Source organism: Lycorma delicatula, chromosome 11 (assembly GCF_047948215.1).
Source record: "Lycorma delicatula isolate Av1 chromosome 11, ASM4794821v1, whole genome shotgun sequence".
Lineage (NCBI taxonomy): Eukaryota > Metazoa > Arthropoda > Insecta > Hemiptera > Fulgoridae > Lycorma > Lycorma delicatula.
Genome location: NC_134465.1, coordinates 38,650,585 through 38,677,586, shown reverse-complemented (window position 1 = coordinate 38,677,586; position 27,002 = coordinate 38,650,585). Strand labels below are relative to the sequence as shown.

Here is a 27,002-nt window from a genome sequence, read left to right as displayed (position 1 = left end):
CAATGAAGTAGAAAAACAGGATAAAAAGAGGTTAGATGTGGTTGTCTGATTTTAGATTTCACTTCACAGTGAGATTAATTGTGAGAACAGAAACAAACCACCTGTTATTATAAGTATAGTTACATAGCAGTGACATGTACAGTTGTTTACACATTTTCAGTAAATTTGTAATCTATTTAATGTTAAATTCCATAATTATTAATTCTGTAGTGCATTTTATTTTTCCATAAGATGCTTTAACAAATTATGTAGAACATTATGCAGAACAACTTCTGATAGTTAAGTTGCAAAATAAAAAAAGATAAATTGTTAGACCCTACGTACTGTATATGTTCCATGAATTCATTGAAAGTGTCAATTTTATTCTCAATTTTTTTTTCCTTTATAGCTTTGAACATTTAACGTATAAATTTTACATGAAATTTTAAATTTTTTTATGTAGATTGTAAAATTCTTACATCATTGTACAATTTATTGAATTTATTTTATTCATATGGTTAATGTGAGTTTAAAAAATAAATTTATTTTTATACAGGATGTCCCAGAAGGATTTTACAAAACTTCATAGGCATATTTCTTTCATTAAAATATTGAAAAAAGTTAATTTCAACATGAAATCCGAAAATGCTTTGTTAGCAAGTTATTTTGGCTAGTCAATGATTTCGCCTGATTTCTGCTCCCCTCCTGCAATGAAGCCCTACTGAAATTCTGGTAAAGTAAATGAAAGGGCCACTTATTGGTTTCATGAATTTCGACCTGAAAAATTTTTAAAACAGGTTATTATTTTCTATGAAATAGGGTGTAATAAAAACAAAAATGTTGAGTTAAAAAACAGTTTTTTTTGCTTTGTTGTAAAATAGCTTTGTTAAATTGTCAATAAACAGATAAAACGTATGGGTTAAATCGATAGAGAATTTAATTATGAGGAAATTGAAGTAAGTAAAGTCAATAAAAAATCAATAATAGTGCAAGAAAATAATGTATTCTTTACACTCAGGGCAGATACTTTTTTCAGGGTCCTACAGTATTCAAAAATAAACATTTTATAATTTTTTCTGTTTTTTATACAGAAATAGCAGCGACCGGTGTGACAATCAAGCCTCAAGAATGTTTAATTGCAGCTCATAAGAGTGTGTATGTAGAGCTAACATTTTCACCGACTGTTGGGCGTGCCGACCATCTTCTTGCAGAACATAATAATGTAGGTGATATGTTGAATGTTACTCGAATTACTATTACTCATGGTGATGAAGCTACTAGACTGCGTCTAAAAAGGTAATTTTCTATTGATATTTACATTTTTTCTTTTTTTTAATACTTCTTTGACATTTTATTTGCTAATTTTTTTGTTAAATTTTACGCCTCAGTGCTATTAAAGGTAAGTCTGATTGATCATTACTTGTGAAATGACTTATTTTTTTAAACTTTATTTAAGTTTTAAACAATTATTAAATATCCTGTCTATTTTTTAGATTATACAGTCGCTTGATTTCTGAAAAACAACAAGCTGATAACTTACTTATGGAAAGATTAGCGACGCTTAGTAATCTATTTCCTGGTACAAGTATCTGTGAAGTAGCTGTACTTAAGGATAAACTGGTAAGTTAGTATGATCTTTTTTGTAATTATCTGAATTACTTTTACATCTTCAGTCATTAAATCTTGTATTAATATGACAGTATGAGTCGCAATTAAATTAAAAAATTATTGGTTTTTTATTATTTTTAATGTGTGGGGTACCACGGTGTTGCCAAAGAAAAGAGATATGGAAGATTGCTAGATCCAAAATTAAACAAATAAACAGGACTAATATTTACTGACAAGTTTTTTCCTAATCTAAAGCATTAATAAATAATAATATAAAATTTATAGTGTAAAAATGTAAATGTAAATACCTATGTTATTATAGGTTAGTTATTAATTTTTACATACTTAAATGAATAAGGTAGAAAGCATGTTTAAATCAAATAAAAAATGGAAACGTAAAACATAAAAATTTCAAAAATGTAACAAAAGAATTTGTAAAAATTGCATAAGGAGTGGCTGATAGGTAATTCAGTTATATGAATTGGAAGAACAAAACATCATACAGAGTGAGGTGCATTGCCATCTTATAAGCTATACTAGCTTGTTACAAAACATTTCGATTTTCATTGAATTCTGTTTACATTCATACTATACTGGTAGCTGTCACCATTGTTCAAGTGTGCCTGATATGTTTCTGTGTTGGTGTGTTTAAAACATGCAGTGACTGATTTTAACAGCAGAAAAGGTAAACTCTGTTATTTATTTTTTGCAAGTAGTTGATGTTGATAAACATTTGAATGTGATTACTTAATTACTGTAAGTCAATAGATGATAAAATTTCATCTTCGGGTGCTATTATATTAAAGATGATCCATGCAGCGGTCTACTTTGTAAGATGCGTTTTGTATGATAAAATCCACTGAGCTGATAATCTTGTTACACAATAATGCTTTGCTGTTCGCATCAAGTGTTGCTGCTGCCAAGGCTCTTGAGAAGTGGAAATTTGTGTATCTGTTCTATACTAACCGATTTCAGCGTCCTGCAAGCACATTCATTTCATCATTCAAATGATGATTGAAGGATAAAGTTAGCTGTGGATCGAGGAAAGGACACCAAAATCTTCCATTGTCTGGGTAAGAAAACCAGTCCACTGTTAGCAAAAATGTATAGTTGTAAACATTGACCTCATTGAAAAGTAAAGGTTAGCTTTAAAAGCCAATAAGATTTAGTTTAAGGTGTTTTTTTATTTAAAATATCTCTTTCTGGTGAGAATATTAATGAATGTACATCACTTTTCAGCTGCCTCTTGCAAATAATATTTATTCTTATTTATTAAAAAAAAGATCAAAATTTTCATTTTGAATTGATTTTATTTTAAGCTAGAGTGTTTAAATATGTTTTTTTTTTAAATAGCACTATATTATGTAGAAAAAATAAAATTATAATTCAAAATTGTCTGTTTGTGATCTGATAATTGATTTTTACAGATTGAAAATAAAAAGAATATTATTTAAGAATAGAATAAAGTTAAGCTATATAAGATGAATTGTTGATCTCATTCCATATGCGTTTACAAGAAAACTCTGGGGTTACAAAAGTGTTCATAATCAAAATCTAGAACTCAGGAATGTAATTCACCAGAAAGAATTGTACATTTATCAACTGCTATACATTTATCAATCTTAAGCTTTTGTAAGCAGCTAGAATTCTTATTAATTATTAATTCAAAGCATCGGCCACCTGGTTTGAATATTTCAGAAATGACATAATGGAGAATGGAATCAAGTTCACATGAAGCTACGATGATAATATGAGAAAAGCTTTATTCTTCAAAGATGAATATAAAACATAATTACAATAATGAAACCATGTTATTTTTTAGATTACAGTCTTAAAATCTTTGGCCAAATGCAATGATATTATATATATATTGAATTAGTGCTAATTATAATACTTATTGACATATAATTTTTTTTTAAGTTCAAGTTTTGTACAGCACTGCCTCAAAAACTTCTTCCCTATTCCTAGCTAAACCTTTTCAGTTCCTGATAGGTTTCATTTCCTTTTACATTGTCATCAGTTTTTTGGTATTTTTTGTTCTTTCTTTTTTCACTTCCTATTGATCCATCTAGTGTTGATTTAATAGACTCTCTCCATTCATGACATTCCATGCGCCTATACATATTATTTTCCTTGTTTCCTGTTAACTCCATCACTAATTCCATTCTTTCTAGCAGATGACTGCTGCAACTATTCATGTTGCTTTACCTGGAGATCTAAATTAAACCGATTTCACCTGTGAAACGTAAGCAGAAAATTGCTATGATGCTAAATATTATAGGGGAAATTTTTTAATATTCATAGTATAATTTTAATACAAGATTTTGGCTAACAAATTAGTTAAACTATAGCCATATTTAATTGTTTTCACAATCCAGCGATACGCCTCTTCAAAGTAAAAGCTTACTATGATGGTTGTTTTTTTTTTAATGCCTCGGTGGTTTCTTTTTTTTTTAGGAAGATTTAATGTATATGGTTTTTGGGATAGAGAAATAATTACACACAATAAAACATTTAAATGATAATTTTTATTTTCAGGAGAGCATGAAAACTTTATGGCTAGAAGGTATTAGAGAGAACACATTAGGTGTGATACTTGAGAGATCAGCTCTGGAGAACGCTCAGCTGGATTCCACTGCTCAATTCATTGATTTAGCTACAACTATGTAAGTTATTTGTATAATTATGAATGCGCTTGTATGGAATGTGGTCCAGGTATTTATTTACATTTCTTAATAAAACTAGGAAATTTCTGATATAAAATATATGTGTGTGTGTATTTTTTTTTAATTCAAATAATTATCATATTTACCACTGTGCTAATAAGTTTTATATTAAATGAAATATAAACCACCAAAAACACAGTAAATAGGTAAGTTAAACTTACCATATTAATTGCAAGAATCAACATATTTAAATAAATGACCTATTTAAAAATCTTTTTAATATAGTAGAATTTAATAATAACTGAAGATGTGTTATTCCATGAAAATCAATTCTTGGATTTATTATAGAAAATTTAACTTATCTATTTACTGTGTTTTGGTAGTTTATATTTCGTTTAATATTAAACTGTATTAGCACAGATATCAATACGTTAATGAATTATTTGAATTTTCAAAAATATATAATGATATTATAAATATTATTATTTATCTATTACAATAAATGTATGTTTATGTTGTTGTCAACCTGTCAGTTGTGGCAATCTGGCACCAAGTATAATTAGTCTCTGTTTCTCAGAGTCAGTGTATGAAATTAATTACCGAAAAGCAGTTCCTATTAACTCTTCAATGCATCACATATTCTACATAATTAATACCCCTATCTGAGTGACTTTTTTAGCAATGTTTCTTTTATTTGTATGTGTTTTTTAATAATAAGTACATATTTTTAATAATTTATAACTAATATTTTATTAATTAAACTTATTATTATTAATGTTTTTGTAATACTACAGAGTGACTTATCTGTCATCCAATTTGTATGTAATAAGTGTACCTACCACTAAAAGTTGATTTTAGTGTGGTAAATTTAAAAACATTCTTGTAGGCACAGGCCAGCCTTGCAATTTGGACACCAGTAAACTGTGTCTCTCCTTTTGCTTTGTTTGGACCACACAACACACCTTTTTTTGGGCTTTGCCTTTTTGCCAGATGGCGAAATATTTTCAATAAAATGTCTTTCAGCCAGTCATGCAGACGGGGCTCAGTTGATGGGTGACCATGTACTGGTTTGCTGCTCTGAGTTTTAAAGTTATCAATTAGTTCATTCACCAGGATTAATCTAAATGATAAATGGTCAAATTTTGCTTCCCAATTATATACAAATTTAACACAGCTATGTTTATTAACCTTTTAAAAACTTTACATTCTCTCGTTTTCTTTCTGTTGGGTAACTGGAGCATTTGGTCACATAGATCCATACCTCCCATATTTGTATTGCAATGTAATACTATTGAGGGCTTTATTGTTGTTTTATTTGATTTTGATGTGTGCTGTTCCATTTCAATATTATGGTAAGTAGAAATCAGTGGCAATTTGCTTGTCACGCCACCTGAATATGGAAACATCATCAGCATAGACTGCAGTGATTTCCCCTTCATTTAATTTAATATTTTTGAAGGATTTTGTGACACTTTTTCTTGATAATCTGAGGGTTCCAACACAATCAGTTTTATTGGCCTTTAACATTAGCTAATTCTGAGCTGTTATAATAATTATCCATCCATAAAGTGTGACCAACACCAGGCAGTTACTGTAGAAGTGTAAGAACACACTCAGGAGTGATTAATGGAGAGTGGAATACCTGTATTAATGGAATTTTCCTGTATTAATTAATAACCAAGTGAACTGGTTGAAGATTCACTCAGTTCAAAAGTATCGAGGCCAAATTTTTCTACCTTTAATGGTAGTATTGCTGGAATGAAAGAAGACCTTTCCAAACAAGTAATGACTCATCTATTGAAATGTTTTGGGACAGATTATAAACCAGTTGAAATTTCTGATTTAATTGAGAAATAATGTGATAAATTTTGAAGAGTTTTATGGACCAGTGAAAGTTTTATTAGTACTGTTACTAGCAAGTGAAGAAATTTATAAAGGAATTCATATTTGTCACAAGACATTATTGAAGAAAAAATTTTACTTTCTAGAAGAGGGTTTTAGGAAAAGTATGAATGAATGATGGGTTGGATGGATAAACTCATTAGTATATACATTTACAGCAAACGGTAGATTTCATCTGCAGTACATTCTGTCCATTTCCATATTCCTGAGAATTTAGAAAATACACACCCAGGTTTAGATTTGTGTTGCTCAGCATACATAATGGTTTCTTTAGCAATTATTTTTATCAGTTCTATATAAAAAAATAAATAAAAGTGTACAGTTTCAAAATTTATTTGTGGCCCAGGATTGCCTTGAAAATCTTCTCTGTGCTCATTGTAATTGTTCATATCTTCTCAAATAATGTGACTATTAACTATCCTGCTCATCCCCAGAACTATCTACATCACAAATTAAATCAACTTCTATATCATTTCCTGGTACCAACTGCACATAGTCTATAGAATGTTCTGATTCAGAATCACCAGAAATAAATGAATCTAGATCTACTAATATCTGTACAATGTCTGCATCTTAAATCAAACTGGTATGATCTACCATTATTTATATCGAATAATATAATGCGCACAGCCTGCTAATATATAAAAATGTTTTAAATTCAAATCAAAGTTAATTTAAAAGACAACATTCAAAAACCGTATAGATTGAAAATCGCAAAATAACAACAAAAAAAAGTTAAACGTGAATAATCTAAGAGTCAAAACCTTACTGACTGATATAGAATAAAAATTACCTACACACAAAACATGAATAAAAATTCACTAATAAAACATAAACAATTATATTTTTAACAATTTATAAAATGAAACATGCTAATAAAATCAAATAACCAACGGAAACAGTACACACATTGTTTATATCGACACCGGCAAATGCCATATTGATAAACACAGCTGAGAAAAAGGTTAGCCAAAATACTGATATTATTACGGGTATAATAACTGGAATATGGAAAAAAAAAGTGCAGAATATTCTTTGTTTCAGTGTTAACTGAAAACAGTGCAATTTCAAATAGTTTACCTGAATGTTGCTAGAGGGCAGCATATGATGGATGTCGTAACGCATTACAAGTATGTCAAAACACATTGTAGGGTTAATAGTCTTTTCAGAGAAAATTTTGCCTGTAATACAATTTCTGCAAAGCCCAGTCCGTATTCCTATTTAAGATCAAGAAGAAATCTTACACGCAGACTCTAAAACGATCAAATTCTGAGAATTAATATATTCAGAAAATAAATCAAAACTTCCACTGTAAATAATGTGACATTAAAGAAAACTTTGAAATTCTGTACAGAATAATAAAAAATAGAAAATCAGTTTTGCCAGAAATAAAAACTGTTGAATGTTATTTGTTAGTACTTAAATACAATCTACAGTGACTTGTGTTATACACAACAGAATCAGAAACAAACCAGCTACAGGAAGTCATAATACTAATAGATTAATTTTTATAGAAAATCAGCATAATTCTTTTTTTCAGGAAAGACAACAGCTGTATTACTTTGAAATATAACTAAATACACTCTCGTAAAGATAATGACCCAAGAGTGTAGCGATAAAAATTCTGTGATTCCACTAGATATTGTATCAAACAGACCAAATACACATTCAAATAGAAAGAGCTGATTTGCTGCTACACATTTTTTATATGTTATAGGCATAGAAAGAATCATATTTACAAATTATCTCATAGAAACAAGTCACATGTATAAACAATAATCTCAATGTGTATATTTTACATGTAGTGTATAAAAAAAAAACAATAAACACTTGGACAATATGAAATTTATGAACAATTGTACTTACATTTGATAAAAACAACATATTAAATGAACAAAGCAAATGTAGATCTAATGCATTATTCAGTTTCACATTAACAGATTTTCCTAATTATATAATTAGTAATTATAATTTTGCCATTATAATTATTACTGAACATTCCACTGGAAAAAGTGCTGAGTTCTAAAAAACCCTTTGGAAAATAAGTTCCATTATTTAAAAAATCAAGTCATACTTTTTAAGCGTTACCTTTTATCACATTTGTTTTTATGTGCAAAAAAAAATTTTTTAATTCTTTTAAATTAATTTTTATACTTACATATATATTTTAATAACAGATCTTTAAAAAAAATAATAAGTGATGGATCCATTGGTTTTATAACAACTTTATGTTCTTTGTGATTTCAGCATGGATGAAACAGTTTACAATAATAAATTACCACAATTGATAGTAGCACCTCGTATTGTAAATTTGTCTCCGTCGCAGCCAATTTCAAGTTTCTCATTGCGTAATACAACTGTATTGCAGTCCAGATTCCATATCGAGATACCACAATTGTCAACTGATTTAATTATTGAGCCTCGTCATGGAAGTTTACCTCCACATACATCTTGTTTGCTGACTGTAAAACATTCTGTACTTATGGCACCATCAGCATCTTCATTACCTGAATTAAAGATGCCTTTAACTGTTGTTGTAAAGGTATGATTTGTAATAAATTATGTTATGATTCTAATGATTATGTTTATCTGTATTTTTTATATGATAGTTTACATTCTCGAGGAAATTTTTTAAATTTCTAAAAAAGACAAACATGAGTGAAAAATATAACTGTGTAAGTCTGACGAACAGACCGAAGGCTGAGGATGAAGTGAACAAGGAATACAATAGTGGTGGAAGTGGAAAAAAGAATCAGAAATAATGGTGATGGTAGAGATGCAGCTTTAACCCCCGATTTAAGGGAACACTCAAGACATTAAATGGACATAAGCTGTTTCATATCTGTTTTTCAACCTGTTATATTCAGATATTTGTAAATTTATTATGAGTTATCCTCTTTTGCTGTTATAACATGAGCTTAGCGACTTAGATTACAACAGTTCTCAACAGTGTAACACTTTTAAATTAATTAACAGTATTTTTAGTTAGGCTCTTGCTGGGCTGCAGAGAGGCAGAAAATGCAGTAGTGACTCATTGACCTTTCACATATATGAAAAATGAATGTGTTTTATTTTATGTTGTATGGTACAATGCAGAGGTTCTCAAACTTTTCAGCCTGAGCCCCCCTGAACTTTTTTTTCAGTCTGAGCCCCCCCGTCATAGTGTACAATAAGATCATGTCCCCTTTATAATGTATTGTAAATAATGTTGATACATATATTTTTTGTTATACTGTGTCTGTATGCATTTTTTCCCCAGAAAAAGCATGTACAATAATCATGGTTTAGGCTAATAAAAAAATAAAAACAAACAGAGCTATATTACATTTGTTTTATTTTTACAATTTAATATCTTAAAAGAGCAACATTAAAATGAAAATAGAAATTACAAAGAAATATAATATGCTCATTAGTGATAGTTTTTAAAAATTAATCAAAATGTATTCATGAAAGTTTTAGTAAATACTTTTAACATGATGGGTGGGCTTGTTTTTTTCTTCACAAAGCTTTATAAAATGGGATGAGAGTCTGACAGAGCAACTCTTAGTTCTTTGCTGATATCTAGTCTTCCACGATACTTGGACTATATAGATGCAAGAGCAGAAAATCCTGTTTCACATAAATACATAGTTTCAAATGGACAGTATTAGCATTCTCATACTTTTTTCGTTCAAACTAAGGTACTCTTCTTTTACACTTATCCAACACATTGTTTTCTTTTACAAATCTTACTTTCAAATATTCATCACACTGAAGTTCAATGAGCTTTTCTTCTTGTTCTGCCAAACTCAACGAACTAGTTTTCTTCAGTTCTTGAAATGAGTGTTTTATCCAGTAAAATGGTGAAGGTTTTCATAAAAATACTCAAGAAATTATTTTTGTAGTCAAAAGTTGTTTTACCACACAAGTTGTAAGATCTTGAGGAAGCTGCTCACACCAATGTTTTGCAGCATGTTCAGCAATATAGGAAAAACACTGTCAGCTTCCTGCAACGACAGCTTCTTAATGAAACCTTGTACTTTTTCGTTCAAGGGAGGAATATTGCCATTTCCCTTTGGCAAAGACTTATTCAAAATGTTCAGTTTTGTAAAAATATCTGCAAGGTAGGCTAGCTTCAAGAGGAACTCAATCTCATAGAATAATTCTGCTAAAGGTTAGTGGCAACCTCTTAAAAACATAAACACTTCATTTCAAACTTCAAATATTCTATTTAAAACATTTCCCCTTGATAGCCATCGAACAGTATCTAACAGTAATGCTGTGTGTTCTGAACCCATATCTTCACACAAAACTATAAACAACCTTGATTGGAGTGGAGCTTTGCTAGCTTTGATTGAGTGTTTTAACAACTTGAAGAACTTCATTTAAGCTTGGACTCAGGTCTTTTGAGGCTAGTGCCTTTGTGAACAATGCAATGGTACCATTTGACGTTTGGGGCAACAAACGTCAAATGAACTTTGACAAAACCTTGAAGTCTGGTGTATTGTCCTGCCGTAGCCCTGGCACTATCTGTGCATGATCCAATGCATTTTTCCATTGCATATTATTTTCCTTAGAAATACTTTCTCCAGTAGTGTTAGTGGTAAATGGCTCACAAAAAAGCATTTCTTCTCAAATTTCTTTGCCATCAATAAATCTGACATAAGCCAATAAGTGAGAATTTCTGTGTTTATCAGTTGCTTCATCAACTTGAAGGCCAAAAATAGTTGTTTTTATTTTTTTCCATTAATTGCTCATTCAGATATTCAGAAATATCTGATATTTGCGGTGTCATTAGAAAGAGGGATGGATTTCAGTTGTTGTGCGAAGCAATCTTTGAATGTTGTGGAAACAATATCAACAGTTGCTGGTAAGATGGGTTTCACTTATTGTGTGTGACTTTTTACATTTGGAAATTTTATGAGAAACATTAAAAGACGTCAAAAGAGCTTAGGAAGGCACAGTTGTGTCATTTTTGTAAATGTTTGGTGAGTAGATTTAAAACTATTCACCTCTCGAGCAAAGTATTCTTTAGATTTGTTTACTAGTCTGCATGTTTTATTTCTAAATGCCTCCTTAATTTGTTAGGTTTCATGCTATCATATGCTAATGCAGTCAATCAGTCAGACTGATGTTCACCATTAATAGTAATTTTACTAAATCCTAGAGACAAATAATTGTCATCATACCTTCTTTGTTTTGCGTAATGTTAATAATTAAATTTTAGCAGCCATAATTTTATTATGGCTGCTTGATGTACATGCACTACTTCAACCTTGTATCAAAAATCTCTTCATTCTTCAAAAAATGAAAAAATCATTCATTCATTTAAATGAAAAATCATTCTTCATTCAGTTTTAGTGTGATGTCTGAATGTACGTACATATGTATCTCATATAACTCAAAAACAATCAGCCGTAGGAAGTTGAAATTTTGAATTTAGGACTGTTGTAACATCTAGTTGTGCTGTGCACCTCCCCTTTTGATTGCAACTTACTGAACCAAAAGTGTCCAAAATTTTGTGTTTTTTCTTAACTGCAGTAATAAGCTTTCATTGAGAGCTTTTCAGCAATATTAGTGGTACTTATTTTCATTAGTTTCAGAGTTGTAGCCAAATAAAATTTTAATTAATGAAATATTTGAATCTTAGGAGAGGGCTCATCGGTTCAAATCAGACTTCATATCCGTTTTATTTTAATTTTTTTTTTTTAATTTTAATATATTGATTAATTAATAATTATTAAAAAATTTTTATTTTTACAAATAATTTTTTTTAAATAAAAATTTTTTTATTTGTAAAAACTTTTTTCTAAAAAAATTTTACATTGTAAAAAAATGTTTACAATGAATAATAATTCAATAACAAAAAAAAAAACTATGAAAAAATATTAGTTTTTAATTAAATAAAATTTTATGTACTTTCATTTTAAAAAAAATGTGTAAATGTAATTTAATAGGCATACAAGGAAATTATGTGTTTTCCACATCAGATTTTTTATTTTATTTCTTTGGTACTTCTAAAAAATTCTAGTGTTGAATAATATACATTAAACTATTCTGCAATTTGAAGGGAATTTATAGATCACAAGTAAACTAAATATAATCTCAATTCAGCAACAAGAGGCATGAAACTAGACAAATGTGAAAAGAAATAACTGGGTGTAACATCCCCACAACACATAGATGAGTCAAATTTCCAGCAAAGCTAATTTAAGCTGTTTTATTTTTTTTAATGAAATTACTTTATTACACAGCAGTAGAAAAATATATTAATTTCTTTCATGCAGTTTTATGAATGCATTTACTGTTGTGTAAATTATTAAATCATTGAAACAAATTTCTTATAAAATACTCTATAGTGCTGTCAATCACATTATTTTAGATATAATAAGTGTTGGGCAAAATTTAAATTAACATTTTGTCAAATTAATAAAAAAAAAAGTTCTTATTCTTAGGATATCTGGTTAACTTTGTTCATTGTAATTATTTGTTTATTGTCAGAAGAAAACATATATTCTTATCAGTAACTTAATTTATTTAGGGATTTAAATTTTATTTTTAATTAGTAATATAATAGATCGGCGGCATGTTTTATTTTGCTTAAAATTTCATTATTATACAGTTACTATATTTGAAGCCATGATTGAGAAGCCTTTTCAAATAGAAATTTATTCTTAATATATTTCTATACAGGTTTATTCGTAATCTACATGATTTATAGCAATGAATAAGCACAAGTAATTACAGTATGACAGAAAAGGGAATACGAAAATAAGAAAATTGATAATTAACAATCACATTCAACATACAAGGTGTGATTTAAAAAAAATTTAATTTTTTATTAAAAAGAATATACTTATAATATATTGATATTGTCCACATCATAGTAGTCCCCCAGAGATGCAACATACTTGCCAGCTTTTAATATACTTTTATATATAATACACACTGGTGTGTTTACTTTTATTAAAACAATGTTAGTAAAAATGTTTCTCCTAGCAGGTATAATTTTGTTTGTATATTTTTAAACTTGATTTTTTTATTTGTATGACTGATCTTATTAATAATATTTTGAAAATAATAATTTAATAATTTTGTTAAACCACCTAGAACATTAAAAATTCATTTGTAACAAGTATATTTCAATTTTTCATTCCAAACCCTGTTTTAGGCAGCTGTCAATACTAATTTTTATTACAGTAATATATAGCAGCTATAGTACATTTTTTAATCATTTTAAAATAGAAATATCAAATTAAAAGAATTTATCATTTTAAATAACTTGATTAAAATATGATATAAGGACATGAGCTTTAAATTAGGTATTTATGACCCAGTTGTGCTGAGTGTTGCAAAACTATATCAAAGTTTTGCAACACTAGCTGAAATAGTATAATTAAAAGAAGAGCTGGAAATAATTTTAATGATTGCCTGCAATGCAGCACATGAGAGCTGATGGGGCAAATTACCCTCAAAGAAATCGAAGCCTAGTGGCTGAACATGGTCTGCAATGCAGGACGCAGGAGTACAAAGGGTTAAATTGAAGTGTGAGCCAGAACATTATCAAAGTATAAAATCTAAGAATTGTTTACTTATATTTGTGGTCGTTTTCTGGATTGCCTCACGTAAATGGTGTAACACTATTTGTTGATCATTCAACTAACAGTTGTAAGAATTCATAATCCATAATGAATGAAGAACCTTAACGTTTGATTGAGCTTGGCATGCCTTATTCAGTTGTGGTTCTTCAGGAAGCTTTCATCAGAAGTGTTAAACCTTTGTTTTGATATCATAACCATGTAACATTTGAGTAATTCTATGTCACATGGATCGATTCATACCGAGTGATCCAGAAAAAAATAGTTGGTTGCTTGACCATCTCAGAAAAAATTCATATAGTTTGTACATGCATACCCTTATGTTTTAATTTTTTATAATCTTTATTGTATTTGGTTCAAAAATGGTGGATTGTATTTGGTTCAAAAATGGTGGTCATTCTTGTGTTAAGCCTTATGCTGTTTTTCGCATTCAAAGGCATCTACTTCGTTCAATGAGTATAGTTACTTTATATAAACTATCAATGATGAGTTCCCTTTAAAACTTCCGTACTTAAAAAGTGAATTTCTGAATTTTTTTTCAATTTTTCAGTTACATTATCTCTGTCGGAGGACCAGATAAAAATTTGAAAATTGCCCGCATAAAAAGGTCTCTATGGTATCAAACTTAATTATAAATTTCAACTTTGGGATTAAACTCTTAAGTAGGAAAAAATTGTAAATTCAAGCAAAAAATGATGCTTGATTTCCACATCCAAGATAAGCGGGCATAAGGAGTTATTCTGTTATTTCTAAAGCATTTTAAACTAAGGAAACCACATTTCTTAAAAAATAAATCAAGTACCTTATTATAAACAAGCATGTAGATTGCCCAATGTATATTTTTGAATTATTTTAGATAAAAAGTTTCTCTTTATCAAAATAATGTTATCCTGAACTGAAGACAGGATCTACACTGGTTAAATATTAAAAATTGTTCATAAAAGGTAGTAAATTAATTCATTATTAAGAAGAAGCATAAATTAATTTAACCATTGATCAATAAGTTAGTCTCTATTTGTAAATTAATTGAAAAGCAATTAAATTATAGAAGTGAGTAAATATTATTTTGAAAGACAAGTATTATGTAAGTGATTAAATTAAATATGTATATGCACAATAGTTATTTGTTGGTTAATGATGCTAATGAGTCACAATTCTCTGCAGATAGGTTCAGGATTGTACAGGCTCACTCAAGCATCTGTAAGTCTGTGCTTGCACTGTTGTGTTCCCCCTCCACCAATATTTGTCTTACTTTACTCTGTGCTCTTAAATTGTATAGTTGTGTGACCTTTTATCAAAGTGTAGTGTCAGTGTTCTGTAGGTGTTTTTACTAATGAAACTTGCCATAAAAATGTGTATGGAATTTTTCTTAAGACATTAAATCAATTAAAGATTATAGTGAAGAAAAAGAATGAACTGACGTCACTTAACTTGTAAATATCATGAAATAAAATATTTGAAAAAAATTTCATGATCTCTATGGCCAGTCTTGATCAAAGGATCCTTTCAAAAAACATAGCCTATGACAAAATAGTAAACTTGCTTAATAGTAAACTTTGCATCGTTATTCTAGAATATAAGCATTCTTATTGATCTTGTACCAGGAAAGTGATCATGTCTGACATGTTACTCCAAAATATTTGTTTGGACAAAGAAAGGGATGATGAAAGTTCAGATAAAGAATTTTACTACTCATTAGAAAATATAAAAAAAAAGAAGCAGATCACCCACTTTAGAATAAAGAAATTAAGTGAAGATGAAAACAAAAATTTAAAAAAAATTCTACCGCTATCCGAAAAAATTTGATAGTTTTATTTCAAAAGGAAACTCTTGATCCAGATGACAATCCTCAAAATTTGCAATTTGAGTATGATGATCTGATATAAGAACTAAATGTCATATTTCCACCAAAGAGAATAAAATTAATTTAATCAGATTATCTAGATCCCTTTGTTTTAGATGATTCAACCTGGAGGTTGTGAAATTTGCCTACTATTTTACAAGTAAACAATAAATAATTTTATCAGAAAAAAATCATTTATTATAAACATGTTTTTATAATTATCAACATGTTATTATAAACATGTATTATAAACATATTTATAAAAACACATATAAATAAAATAAAGTAATCATTTGGGGTTGCATTTGTTTCTCATTTAAAGTTTCTCCTTATGCAGATCTATATTAGAAACAAACAAAATCAAATTGTTTTACAGTGATAAAAGAAGATTCCTATATTTAGATTTTAGGGCAATCACAGATGAAAGACCCTTTTCACAGAGGTAAGATGTGGGGGAATTTTTTCAGTTTTTTGCTTCCACACCTATTAAAACACTATTATTCCACTGCTGCAACACATCAGTTGCAGCAGGCAATGTGAGGTTATTTACATTTGTATGAGGTTTGGTTTGCTATGAGTTAGGTGCTTCAAGAGTATTTTTATCAGTATGGCTTGATTTAAAAAGAAAAGAAAAGCTTGTTGATTTCTCAAAGTATGTAATTTTCTTTCAAAAAATTCCAAGGGTTGCTTTTATGATCTGAATGTTTAGTATCAAATTAATTTTGATGGCTTCATGCTTTCATCGGAGAGGACTTGAACACGAATACACTGTGACTTTCCATCCGATGAGGTAAAACCATAATTTAAATAACTGTCATTATGCAATCTTATCACAAATAAAATTATTTAAATATCTTTTATTTATTCTGGAATTCGAATCTCGGTCAGGCTTAACATTTTTCAAATACTAACAAAATTCATCATTCGTTAGCAACAGTAATCTGACTTAAGCCTATATAGTGACTAAATTAACATTTATTATCATTTGTTGTTTGTTTTTTTTTAGGTCCATTCTGATTTGATGAACGTGATTGAAGTCCCTGTTAATATAAATAATATGTAAGTAAAAATCATATTTTTTATGTAATGTATCAATAGATATTCTGTAGCTACCCTGACTAGATCTACAACCAGTTCAGTTATTTTGTCAGTGAGAATAGAACATTGATGCTTGTGAGAGTCCAAACAAATCCAGATTTATTTAGTATAGACACATATTATTTTCAATGTTTTTTTTCTTTTGTATTTGAAAAATCTGTTTTTGTTTTATATATATATATATATATATATATATATATATATAGTACTGTTAACATTAAAAAAGACTTGATATTAACATTTTTGATTGCTAATTAAAATTCTAATTCATTTATCTGTTTTTATATAAAACACTAGATTTAAAATTCTCTGTATTAAATCTGTAGTATATGTGGCACTTTGAATTACATATTATTTGTTATTACTTTACTAATAATAATAATAGTGTATTAATTTCTTAACGTGTGAAAAATAAAAGAATAGAGTAACTGTGTAATTGGGTTTAGGTGTGTTGTTACCAAGTGAATAAATAATTGTATTCTAATTGTAAAAATTAATGTTATATTTTTAATAGGTAACATACAAAATTTGTGTTTTATTAGTCTAACTCGCAATCATATCACAGATGTCTCTCCCTCAATAGCTATAGATTTATTATTATTAAACCTATTATTAATTTTTTCTATATTCTGATCTGGTTTAAATAGTATCTACTACAATAGAATAAATGAATCCTTAAGAAAATTTCTCCAATACACACGGTAAAGCATATTTACTTGCTGCTCTGTGCTTTTATATCAAAAATGATATACCTACAGTACAATAGAGAGAGTGATAGTAAGGTATGCTGCATTTGATCTCAGAAAAATAACTCCATTATGAAAATTCTGTTTGCATATTCTCTAACGTTTATTGTTTTAACATATTTGCTGCTGTATGGAATATATATTTTCCATCAGAGATAGTAATGCCATGTATGTTGTCCATTCCTGAAATAGATGTTATGCTGTTTTAGGTGAACTAATAACATACATCTTTGTGTGTTTGTATGTGTGTATATATATATATATATATGGAGTGTGCCAGGAGGTGTTGGTCAAACTTAGGGTATTGTTTCATAACTTCAAAATAAACAAAAAAGTTCAATATCTTCCTTCCATTTTATCTGCCATGTACCCAAAATTTCTTTTTACAAAATAAATATGCTTGAAAATTTCATAATGGCAACAATTAACATTTTTTTTATCATTAATAGCTATGTAAATATATATTAGTTTTATCAAAAATGTTATATTAAAAATATTAAACTTTTTATTGTGAGCAAAATAATACTTCATTTGTTCAAATCAGTTGATAAATGGCTGAAGTATTACTGAAATTGTTGTTGCAGAAGTGAATTGCAAAAATTACATGTAGAGGCTGACAATTTTAAGTTCATTGGTGAGAAGTGCTTAAATCCTTTGGTATGTTGTTCTGAAGTCATGATTACCACATGGCCATCATCATTTAAAAAAGAAGTAGGCCCTATCATTTCTTTTGACACACAATACACCGTATTGCCTTTTTCCTTTTTTTATTTTTAGCAGTGGTGTTAACTGAAGCAAGAATTTTGTTCAGCAGAAATAACTTTCCCTAAGATAGTATTTTTGATTCTTGAACTGCCTGAATATTGATCAGTGAAAAGTTAAAAATCTTGGTAAAATATACTACGGCCTACAAGTTTCTGATGTTTTGAGAGTTTCTGACGTTCAGATATTTTTTATCTCACCGGGGTGCTTTTTACTCAGCACTGAATCTGTAGCTTCTAAGTTTCAGTGTGTGCCTTTTAGTATAAATTTGATGAAAGCGAATTGCGTTACCCTAATTGAAAGTAAAATAGAATTCTTCTTGTTCAGCATCAGAACGAGCATTATTTTTATAACATGCTTTTACCGTCAACTCTCGATCGATGCTCCATTTTAACTAATCTGCATCGACTGGGTAACAAAATGATGCCATAACAATCCTGCTTACTCCAACAGTTGCTTTACAGTGAATGATTCACAATAGCCTGTTTCTGTTATTATACAGCATTATATGACATCATATAATGTACGATGCAGTACAGATATGTGAAGTGATAGGTCTGGAATGCAGATAAAAAGTAATTTTTTAATAGAGTTAATGAATTTTTAAAAAAATCTCAAACACATGTGTAGGTGAATAGAATAAATGAATAATGAAAATGAAATTGTCTGCAAGAATGAGAAGAGAACGCAAAAAATTAATTTTTTTATTTATACTACTAGATTGGACTTTTATATTATAGCAGAGATAATAAAGTACATTGAGGAATTATCAGTTTAATTATGAAATTATATATAGAGTAGTAAGGAGATATTGGTAGTGTCATGTACCCTCCTGATGGCAATGCACTTTATATTTACAGTGATACATTTATGATAAAAATCATTCAGACCCTTGATGAGCCATCACCGAAGGATGTGTAGTTTGTGTTCACATAACATACATGAGTGTATTTGTGTTTATAAATGTGTAAATCTGTGTATAACTTTTTTTATGTGTAAATTAGTTTTATTTAGTTTATGCATGTGTTAACCGCAGTTATTTTTTTTTATTTGGTCATCTAGAATTAAGCCAGCATCTACGAAGACAGCTGCTGATGCAATCATCAATAGCGATGACAAAAACAAAAAGAGAAAAGTTTATTCTGATGATTATAAAATTAATTTTCCAGCAACGTTTGTCGGTTGTAAAACTGTTTGCCGTATTTGTTTACGTAACCCATCAAATGATACCGCTATGGTCAGAATTGTTTTTTGTCATTAATATTTTGTTATCTTTAGTGTAATCAGTGATTTGATGAAACTTAATCATTCATAAGTGAAATGTACTGTTATAGTGTACTGTTATCAATAACCTTTCAGTTTTCAATGCCATCTGTGTCAATCTATTTGTTTATTTTAGAATAACTTGTGTAGCAAGTGCTGGCTGATTATCGTACTAGAATGTGCTTTGGTAGAAGCAGGAAACACATGTGTAGGGATTACTTATAATAGTGACTTATTTTAAAAATTCTAATCAAATTTTAATTAGTTTTAAAACATTTATTTTATGGAATTAAATTATGGAGTGGAATTAATTATGAGGTTTATTGAAAGTAAACATGGCATTATGTGCAGCACAATAGATTTGTATGCAATTATTTTTTCTTAAGTTTGCATTGCTGGAAATTCTTTGTTAACATTCTTATACAAGCATGAAAATTAAGGAAAGAGGAGTGACTTAATTTTTTGTCTATTACTGCTACTACTACTATTTTACTTTTCATAGCAAACGAAGTAGAAGGCATTGTAAATTACTGTGTTAAAACTTTTATGTTGTTCATACAAATCTTATAATAATATTAGCAGACACAAACCAAGATAATGGGAACAAGTTGTAATAAAGAAGTTGTCAAGCACCTGCTTGTCAGTTTTTGTCATGGCAATTTTAACGAACTGTATGCGACCATGAAGTTTTACTTCCTGCTCAGGAAAAATGCCGCAGAAACTATTCTGATGTTGGAAACAGCTTACAAGGATACTGCTATGGAAAAACTCAACTGTTACAAGTGGTTTTTGTATTTCAAAAAAGAGAAGTCAAACATCAAGATAATAAATGCTCATTTGTTTTTACGATGCAAGATGGGTGGTGCATTTAGAATTCATTCAACCAGGTTGGACTGTTGACCACAGAGTTTCTACTTAGAAGTTCTGAGATGATTGCACAACAGTTTGTGGCAAAAAAGGTCCATTTTCTGACAGACAGGTAGCTGCTTATGGTTTTTCCACCATAACAATGCACCTGCTTGCACAGCTCTCTCAGTTCACCAATTTTTAATAAAAAGGGGCATAACTTCCCTTCCCCATCCCCCGTAAAGTGTGACTTAACTCTGTGATTTTTTTTTTGTTACTGTGAATGAAGAGAGACCTGAAAGGAAAGCATTTTGCCAACATAGATGAGGCAAAGAAAAATATGAGGAAGGTGCTTTCAGGCATTGCAATAGACTAATTTAAAAAAAAGTTTTGAACTGTAGAATAAAAAAGATTGGACAGATGTGTTATTACTTGTGGATGGAGTATTCTGAAGGAGATTGAGGATTTTTTTTTGTAAAAAAAATAAATACCCATACATTAAATTAAAAAAAATATTCCAGTTATTTTTTGGAGTATTTTAATATTTTATGGGATCTTATTGGTGCACCTTTTATTCAATGTTCTAACACCAATCAATTGGACACTCACTCCCCTCCCCCCACGTCACAGGCTGTTAGCTTCTACTCTTGTTCATTTGCCTCATTACACTTCATTTATCACACTCTTCATATTTGAAATGTCCTCTGTACAGATACTAAAAAGAAAGTCTTCAAAATCTGGACATGGAAAAGATTAAATTGGTAGACAAGTGAAAAAAGAAGTAATAAGGCATGTGAATAAGAATGAAAGGTTATTCCCTTCCCTCATTACACTTCATTTTAGGTAGATTTCATAAGAAAGCTACCTATGTAATGGGTACCATGATTCGACTTCGGGAAGTTTCACATCCCCCCAGACCCCAAAACCACTGCCAGTTCAAAAGTTTATATATACATTTATATACACGAGGTTAAATCATATAAATGGGATTTTACTTTTAAAACAAATTATTTATTGTAAAATAAAAGGCAAATAATTTTTTTTTTTTATGTAGTTTACTGCTTTAGAAATACATTTTTCCCAGCAAGAAGGAAGGTTTTTTATCGCAGCATCTAGAATGAAGTTGATTGTGTCAGGAGCCAATTGCACATGAATTCCTCCACGTCCTTGTCATCTTCAAATCATTGCCCTCCTAGAGCTTCTTTAAGCGGCCCAAACAAATGAAAATCGCAGGGCAATAGGTACAGGCTGTAGGGAGGATGATCAAGTTGTGTCCAGTGCATTTCTTTTAGTTTTGATACCGTTAGAGCTGCAGTACAGAGCCTGGCGTCGTGGAGGAGGATGACCTCTTGAATTGGTTGGTCTCATCTTTTTCACGACTGGCGAGAAAAATGCCTCGCCAGTCGAAAAAAACGGTTGAAAGAACCTTGCCAGCTGACAGTCTAGTCTTGGCTTTCACTGGGGCTGCCTCCCCTTTCCTCTGCCACTCCATACTGGCTTGTTTCGACTGGGAAGTATAGTGGTGGACCCACATTTTGTCGCAGGTAATGATCCGACTCAAAAACGTATCACCTTCTTGTGCAAACCGTACTGTAAACCTCTGACAGACCTCCAAACATCTAAACTTCTGATCAGCAGTCAAAAGGCAAGGGATCCATCTGGCGCACACTTTACGGAACTGTAGGTCATTTGTGATCACTTGACAGCTCCCATAACTTATTCTGACCTGTTCAGCAATTTTGGATACTCTCACCCTTCAATCGTCTTTACAAATGTCTCGAACCGCATGAATGTTTTCGTCTGTAATGCTGGTTCAAGGATAGTGATCATGTTCCTGATTTTCCACTTGTTCTCATGCTTCCTTGAATTCTTTATGCCAGACAAACACATGAGTCCTTGACAATATTTGGTCCCCAAACTGTGAAGTCAATCTTCGGAAAATTTCTGTCACTTGAACTCCTTCACGAGCAAGACTTTTTATAATTATGCATTGCCAGTGCAGGGGTGCACCTGTTGCCCCAACATCGTGAGCATTACTGACGATGAATTGGTTGGCAGTGTGGAATGGCCGGCTCTTCCCACTCCTAATGACCCCACCCAAGCATACTAGAAGCGCAGGCCCAGTCCTACCAACCTAGACGCTCAGGAACAAAATTAAACTTTGTATAGTCTTTTTTTTCCTCTGTAAATATCTATATATACAGTATATTATTGTTTCAGCCTCCGCAAAACATAGAATTAGAGAAACACTCTTATCTTTACATTTTTTACTTTTTCATAATTGTTTCACCTAAGCCCATCTTAAGTGAGATTTGTTTTATAAATTTTTAGACTGTTTACATTTACACATTACTCTATTAGCTTTTTTAAATTTTGTAAAAATTATTAATTAAAATAAAAATCAACTCTTGTCTAGATAAGGTATGATAAATTAATAGTTATTCGATACTTTTTCATTCTTGACTGAACAAATATTTGTTCTAATTTATTTTAAATATTTAAAAAATTTTTTTATTTTAATCAACAATTTTTCAAAATGTAAAAAAAGCTAATAGAGTAATGTGTAAATGTAAACAAGTCTGAAAACATTATGATAAAGTAAAAATAAGTAAAAGTAAAGAGTGTTTTTCTAATTCTGTACTTTACAGAAGCTGAAAGAATCATATATTGTGTGTGTGTGTGTGTGTATATATATATATATATATATATATATATATAATATTTCACTTTCTTGTGGACACAATAACTGCTGTAATTGTGCGCCAATCGCTTTCAAATTGATACATAAAATATAGTGACCCAAAATCTCGTTTGAGTTAGTTAATGGGAAAAATCGGACCATGGTGGTGAAAATGGGGGGCTTTTTTGAAAAAACAAAATATCACCATAACTTTCTTATTAAGTAAAATATTGAACTTGTTTAAAGTTCCTATTATTCTTTGGATAAGGGCCTAAAACTTATCTAAGTAAAGTCTTTTGACAACACCAACCATTTTCCCAGGGGGTGGAAACATGGGGTTTCGAAGACAAAAAATCATACCTCCCTTAATAGGCACAGTATTGAATCTGCTTAAAGTGGTCGTTAGTCTTCTAAGCATTACCTAAAACTTTTGTCTGAAACAATTTTTGATATCATCAACCTTTACGGCAAGAGATGATCAAAATATTACTGGAATTCTAAAAAGATTTGGCTTGTATGCTAAACATGTGAAACTTTTTTCCCCATGCAAACATTGTCGTGTTGAGTAAATTTGAAGTTTTTCTTAACTTGTGGAAATCTTTTTTATCCTACTTAGCACTGGTGAAATCTACCTCTGCCTTCCGGCATGCCACAAGGGATTTTTTCACTTTGTCTTCACATTTTCAATGTCATCTGTGCAGACGCTAAAAAGAAAGCATTCAGATTATGTACATAGTAGATAAAGTGAAAAATGAAGTAATGAGAGATGTGAACAAGAATGGAATGTTAATTAGAACGACTCAGAATAGGAAATTTTAATCAATCGGGACATATCATGAAAGGCACAAAAAATAAGGCTGGAAAGGAGAAAATTATGTACAATTGGAGCTGTTAGGTTTTAAAAATTTTAGCTGGGAATAGTAATGGACAGGTGAAAGGGACCTATCTCAGGTAGATAACTGAATTATGATAATTATATCATTGTGTCTTCTAATTTTGAAATTATTGTTGAATATCCTGTACTTTGTTTCCTAAAAACACTATGTCACCTACCTGTGTTCTCCTTCCTTTTGTACAGATTCCTTTCTTGAGCATTTTTTATCATACCTTCTATTATACAAGATCAATGATATGCAAACCCTAGCTTTAAAACTTTTTTTGGGGGTAAAATCGCTCTGTGCATTCTTTAGTTTCATAGAAGTTTTCTGATTTAGGTATAATTAAACTGTAATATATATTACAAAAGAAAAAGCTTATCTGTGAAGCGTTATATTTTAATACCTTATGATATAAGAAAAGGAGTTTATATTAATTTTTTTTTTTTTGTTACTTTTGCTACTTTTTAATTTATCTGAAGAAAACCTATGGAATTGATGAGAAATTAATAAAAAAAATACCCTACCTTCCAATTGTTTCCTGTTCGTGCAGTTTTAGTGTTTTATAACTTTTGTTAAGACTCTACAAAAAATTAGTGCTAGTTTATTTATACAGCAGCAGAAGTTTTTCTGAATTATATATTTTAACTATTGTGGTTCATACTGCAGTAGTATTGTTAAATTATTTAGTAATTTCACTTAAAACAGAATGAATTAAAGATTAGAAAGGAGTTTGCATTAGAATGGTTGGTATCTTGCCAGTACATTAGAAAAAATTACAGTTGTGCTTTGTGTAAGCATTGAATTTAATACAAATGTTTCTCTGTTTACCAGTACGGTTTCACAAGACATAATTTATCATTGACAATTTTTTTTCGTTTATGAACCTTATCATCGGTGTGATATAAGATTTTTCTAAATAAAAATTGCTAATTACATTAAACCCATAATGAACTACATTAATTAATTTCATTTATTGTGATTCTAACATTTAATGTTATCACTGTTGCTAAGTCTTAATGATTTGTATACTAGAAAGAGGGAAATACTTGGTTTTTAATAATTAGGTGTTAATTTCTGTTTTAAGATTTGCCTTTTTGATGACTCGTTCATAAAAACTTATTGAATAAATTTTAAGAATGCAACCTTTATTATTTGCATATGATGATAGCATATCATGAGACAACACTTGGCTTAAAATACGTATGAAAGAGTTGAATTGAAGAAAGCTCACTACATGTACTATAAACTGCTGTCAGGCTTATTCTAAATTAATAGAAAAAGGAAGTTTTATTGATGCAAAAATTTATCTGAAATGAACTGGCATAGACCAAAAAAAAGACAAATTTTGAAAAATGACTGTTGGACACTGAAAAACAAAATGAAACTTAAATTTTTAGAGAATTTCAGTGGAAAAGTTATCGGATAGACTACTGTTATTTCAAAAAAGCAGATAAAGTTTTGTGATAATTGGTTTCTTCATTGAAAAACGTTTTTTTTTTTATAACATTTATTTAATAATCAGAAAGAGATGATGATTTTACATCAGCTGAAAGTTAAATTGAAATTGTACAGTTAAAAGTTATTCTAAGATTTTTTTATTATAACATCAGGACCTTGTCCTGATGTTATAATAAATATGTCCTGATCACATTAAGTAGGATCAAGTCTGTTATGTATTATTTGTAATTATTACTGATAATATAGTTATAACTAATTCAAAGTGTTGTTATTGTATGACTTTATCGAAATTGAATTTTTCTAATTCCTATTTCTAATCTTTGTAACCATGTATATTTGTTATTTACAATTAATGCTATTTAATAATGCACGGATTCTAGATTTGTTGTTGAATTATCATACAGGTTAAAGAATTTTTTTTTCATTTCAGGTAGTAATGGAAAAAATAAATGGCCCATTTGAAATGAGAACTTTGGAATTTCCACTGAAAGGCAGTTGGTACTTAAATTTTAAAGTTTACTTTAAACCATTAGAAGTCGGTAAACATGTAGGTACATTGACAATATCTGTTGATAAATGTTACACGTTAACTTATTATTTATTTGGTCTTGCAGTTATTAAGTGAATAACTTGAATAATGATGCAACTTGTCATAATACTATATGATTGTGTATAGAATCAGCATACATACATTATGCGTGCAAAAAATAATACAGGTATTTTATGCTTATAAAAATTTTAATTTAAGACTTTATTATTATTTTTAAATAATTTGTTGATTATTTTTCTTATAATTATGTTTGTTATTTTTTAAAAAATAAAATGTATTTTAAATTACTTTTTTGTTGGTTGTTTTTTTTTAATGAACTAATATTTGCAGCTGCTTCATGAACAATCAGTAGTAACTGACAGAAAAGATTCTAACTCCAACATATTTCACTTTATTAGTGCTAGTGCTTTCACTTTCTTAGTTTTTTTAAAATCTGAAAACCAAAATTTTTTCACAATACTCCCTTTACTTTGTACAAGGAAGTAAAGACCTTCTAAGCAGGTGGGAGAAGTAATAAAGTTCATATATATATTAGGTGATCACATTGGTATGGAGCTGAAACATGGACGATGAGAAAGGCAGACAGAAAATGAATTGAGGCTTTTAAGATGCGGGTGTGGCACAGAATGATAAATGTCAGGTGGCAAGACCATGTAACAAATGAAATATTAAAGAGAATTTGAAAGAACAGGAAAATACTAAATGTGATTGATTATAGGAAAAGGAACTTGCTGGAGCATTGTATGAGAAGAAGGTGTTTATTAGTGGATGTGATAAAAGGCTTGGTGAAAGGAAGGAAAGGAAGAAATTTTAATGATGGATAGGATTATGGAAAAGGGAAAACATGCAGAGGTTAACAAAAGAAACATTTGTCACTTTCTGGAAATTCTTCTTTCTTAATAATAAATCCACTTGTAACTAAATTTTCAATTATGTTGAAGTTATATTTCTATTTCAGTGTTCTGGAATAGAAAGCATTGGAAAGTAATTAAAAAAATAACTAAAAATAACATACCTTCAAGAAATCATTATCTAGTGTAATGTATTTAGGGTGTATGTATGTTTGTTCCATTGTATCAGCTCAACAGCTGAAACAATTTAGATGTATGACCCCTGTTGGAATCTTTATGTTAATGGGAGTGTCAT

General features: G+C 29.6%; 1 protein-coding gene across 4 annotated transcripts in view; it reads left to right on the top strand.

Moving 5' to 3' along the window:
* The window catches only part of spd-2 (centrosome assembly protein spindle defective 2), a 133,805-nt gene extending 107,670 nt beyond the window's left edge, over nucleotides 1–26,135 (top strand). For 3 of the 4 annotated variants that reach the window (XM_075378384.1, XM_075378382.1, XM_075378383.1), the window contains 7 exons: nucleotides 1,071–1,275; nucleotides 1,473–1,599; nucleotides 4,126–4,253; nucleotides 8,403–8,697; nucleotides 16,582–16,634; nucleotides 19,244–19,418; nucleotides 25,737–26,135. In XM_075378384.1, coding sequence (XP_075234499.1) covers nucleotides 1,071–1,275; nucleotides 1,473–1,599; nucleotides 4,126–4,253; nucleotides 8,403–8,697; nucleotides 16,582–16,634; nucleotides 19,244–19,418; nucleotides 25,737–25,931 — 1,178 coding nt within the window. In that variant the 3' untranslated portion in view covers nucleotides 25,932–26,135. The remainder of the gene's footprint in view (nucleotides 1–1,070; nucleotides 1,276–1,472; nucleotides 1,600–4,125; nucleotides 4,254–8,402; nucleotides 8,698–16,581; nucleotides 16,635–19,243; nucleotides 19,419–25,736) is intronic. The other variant, XM_075378385.1, reaches the window with a different exon arrangement.
* The last annotated feature ends 867 nt before the right edge of the window (nucleotides 26,136–27,002 follow it).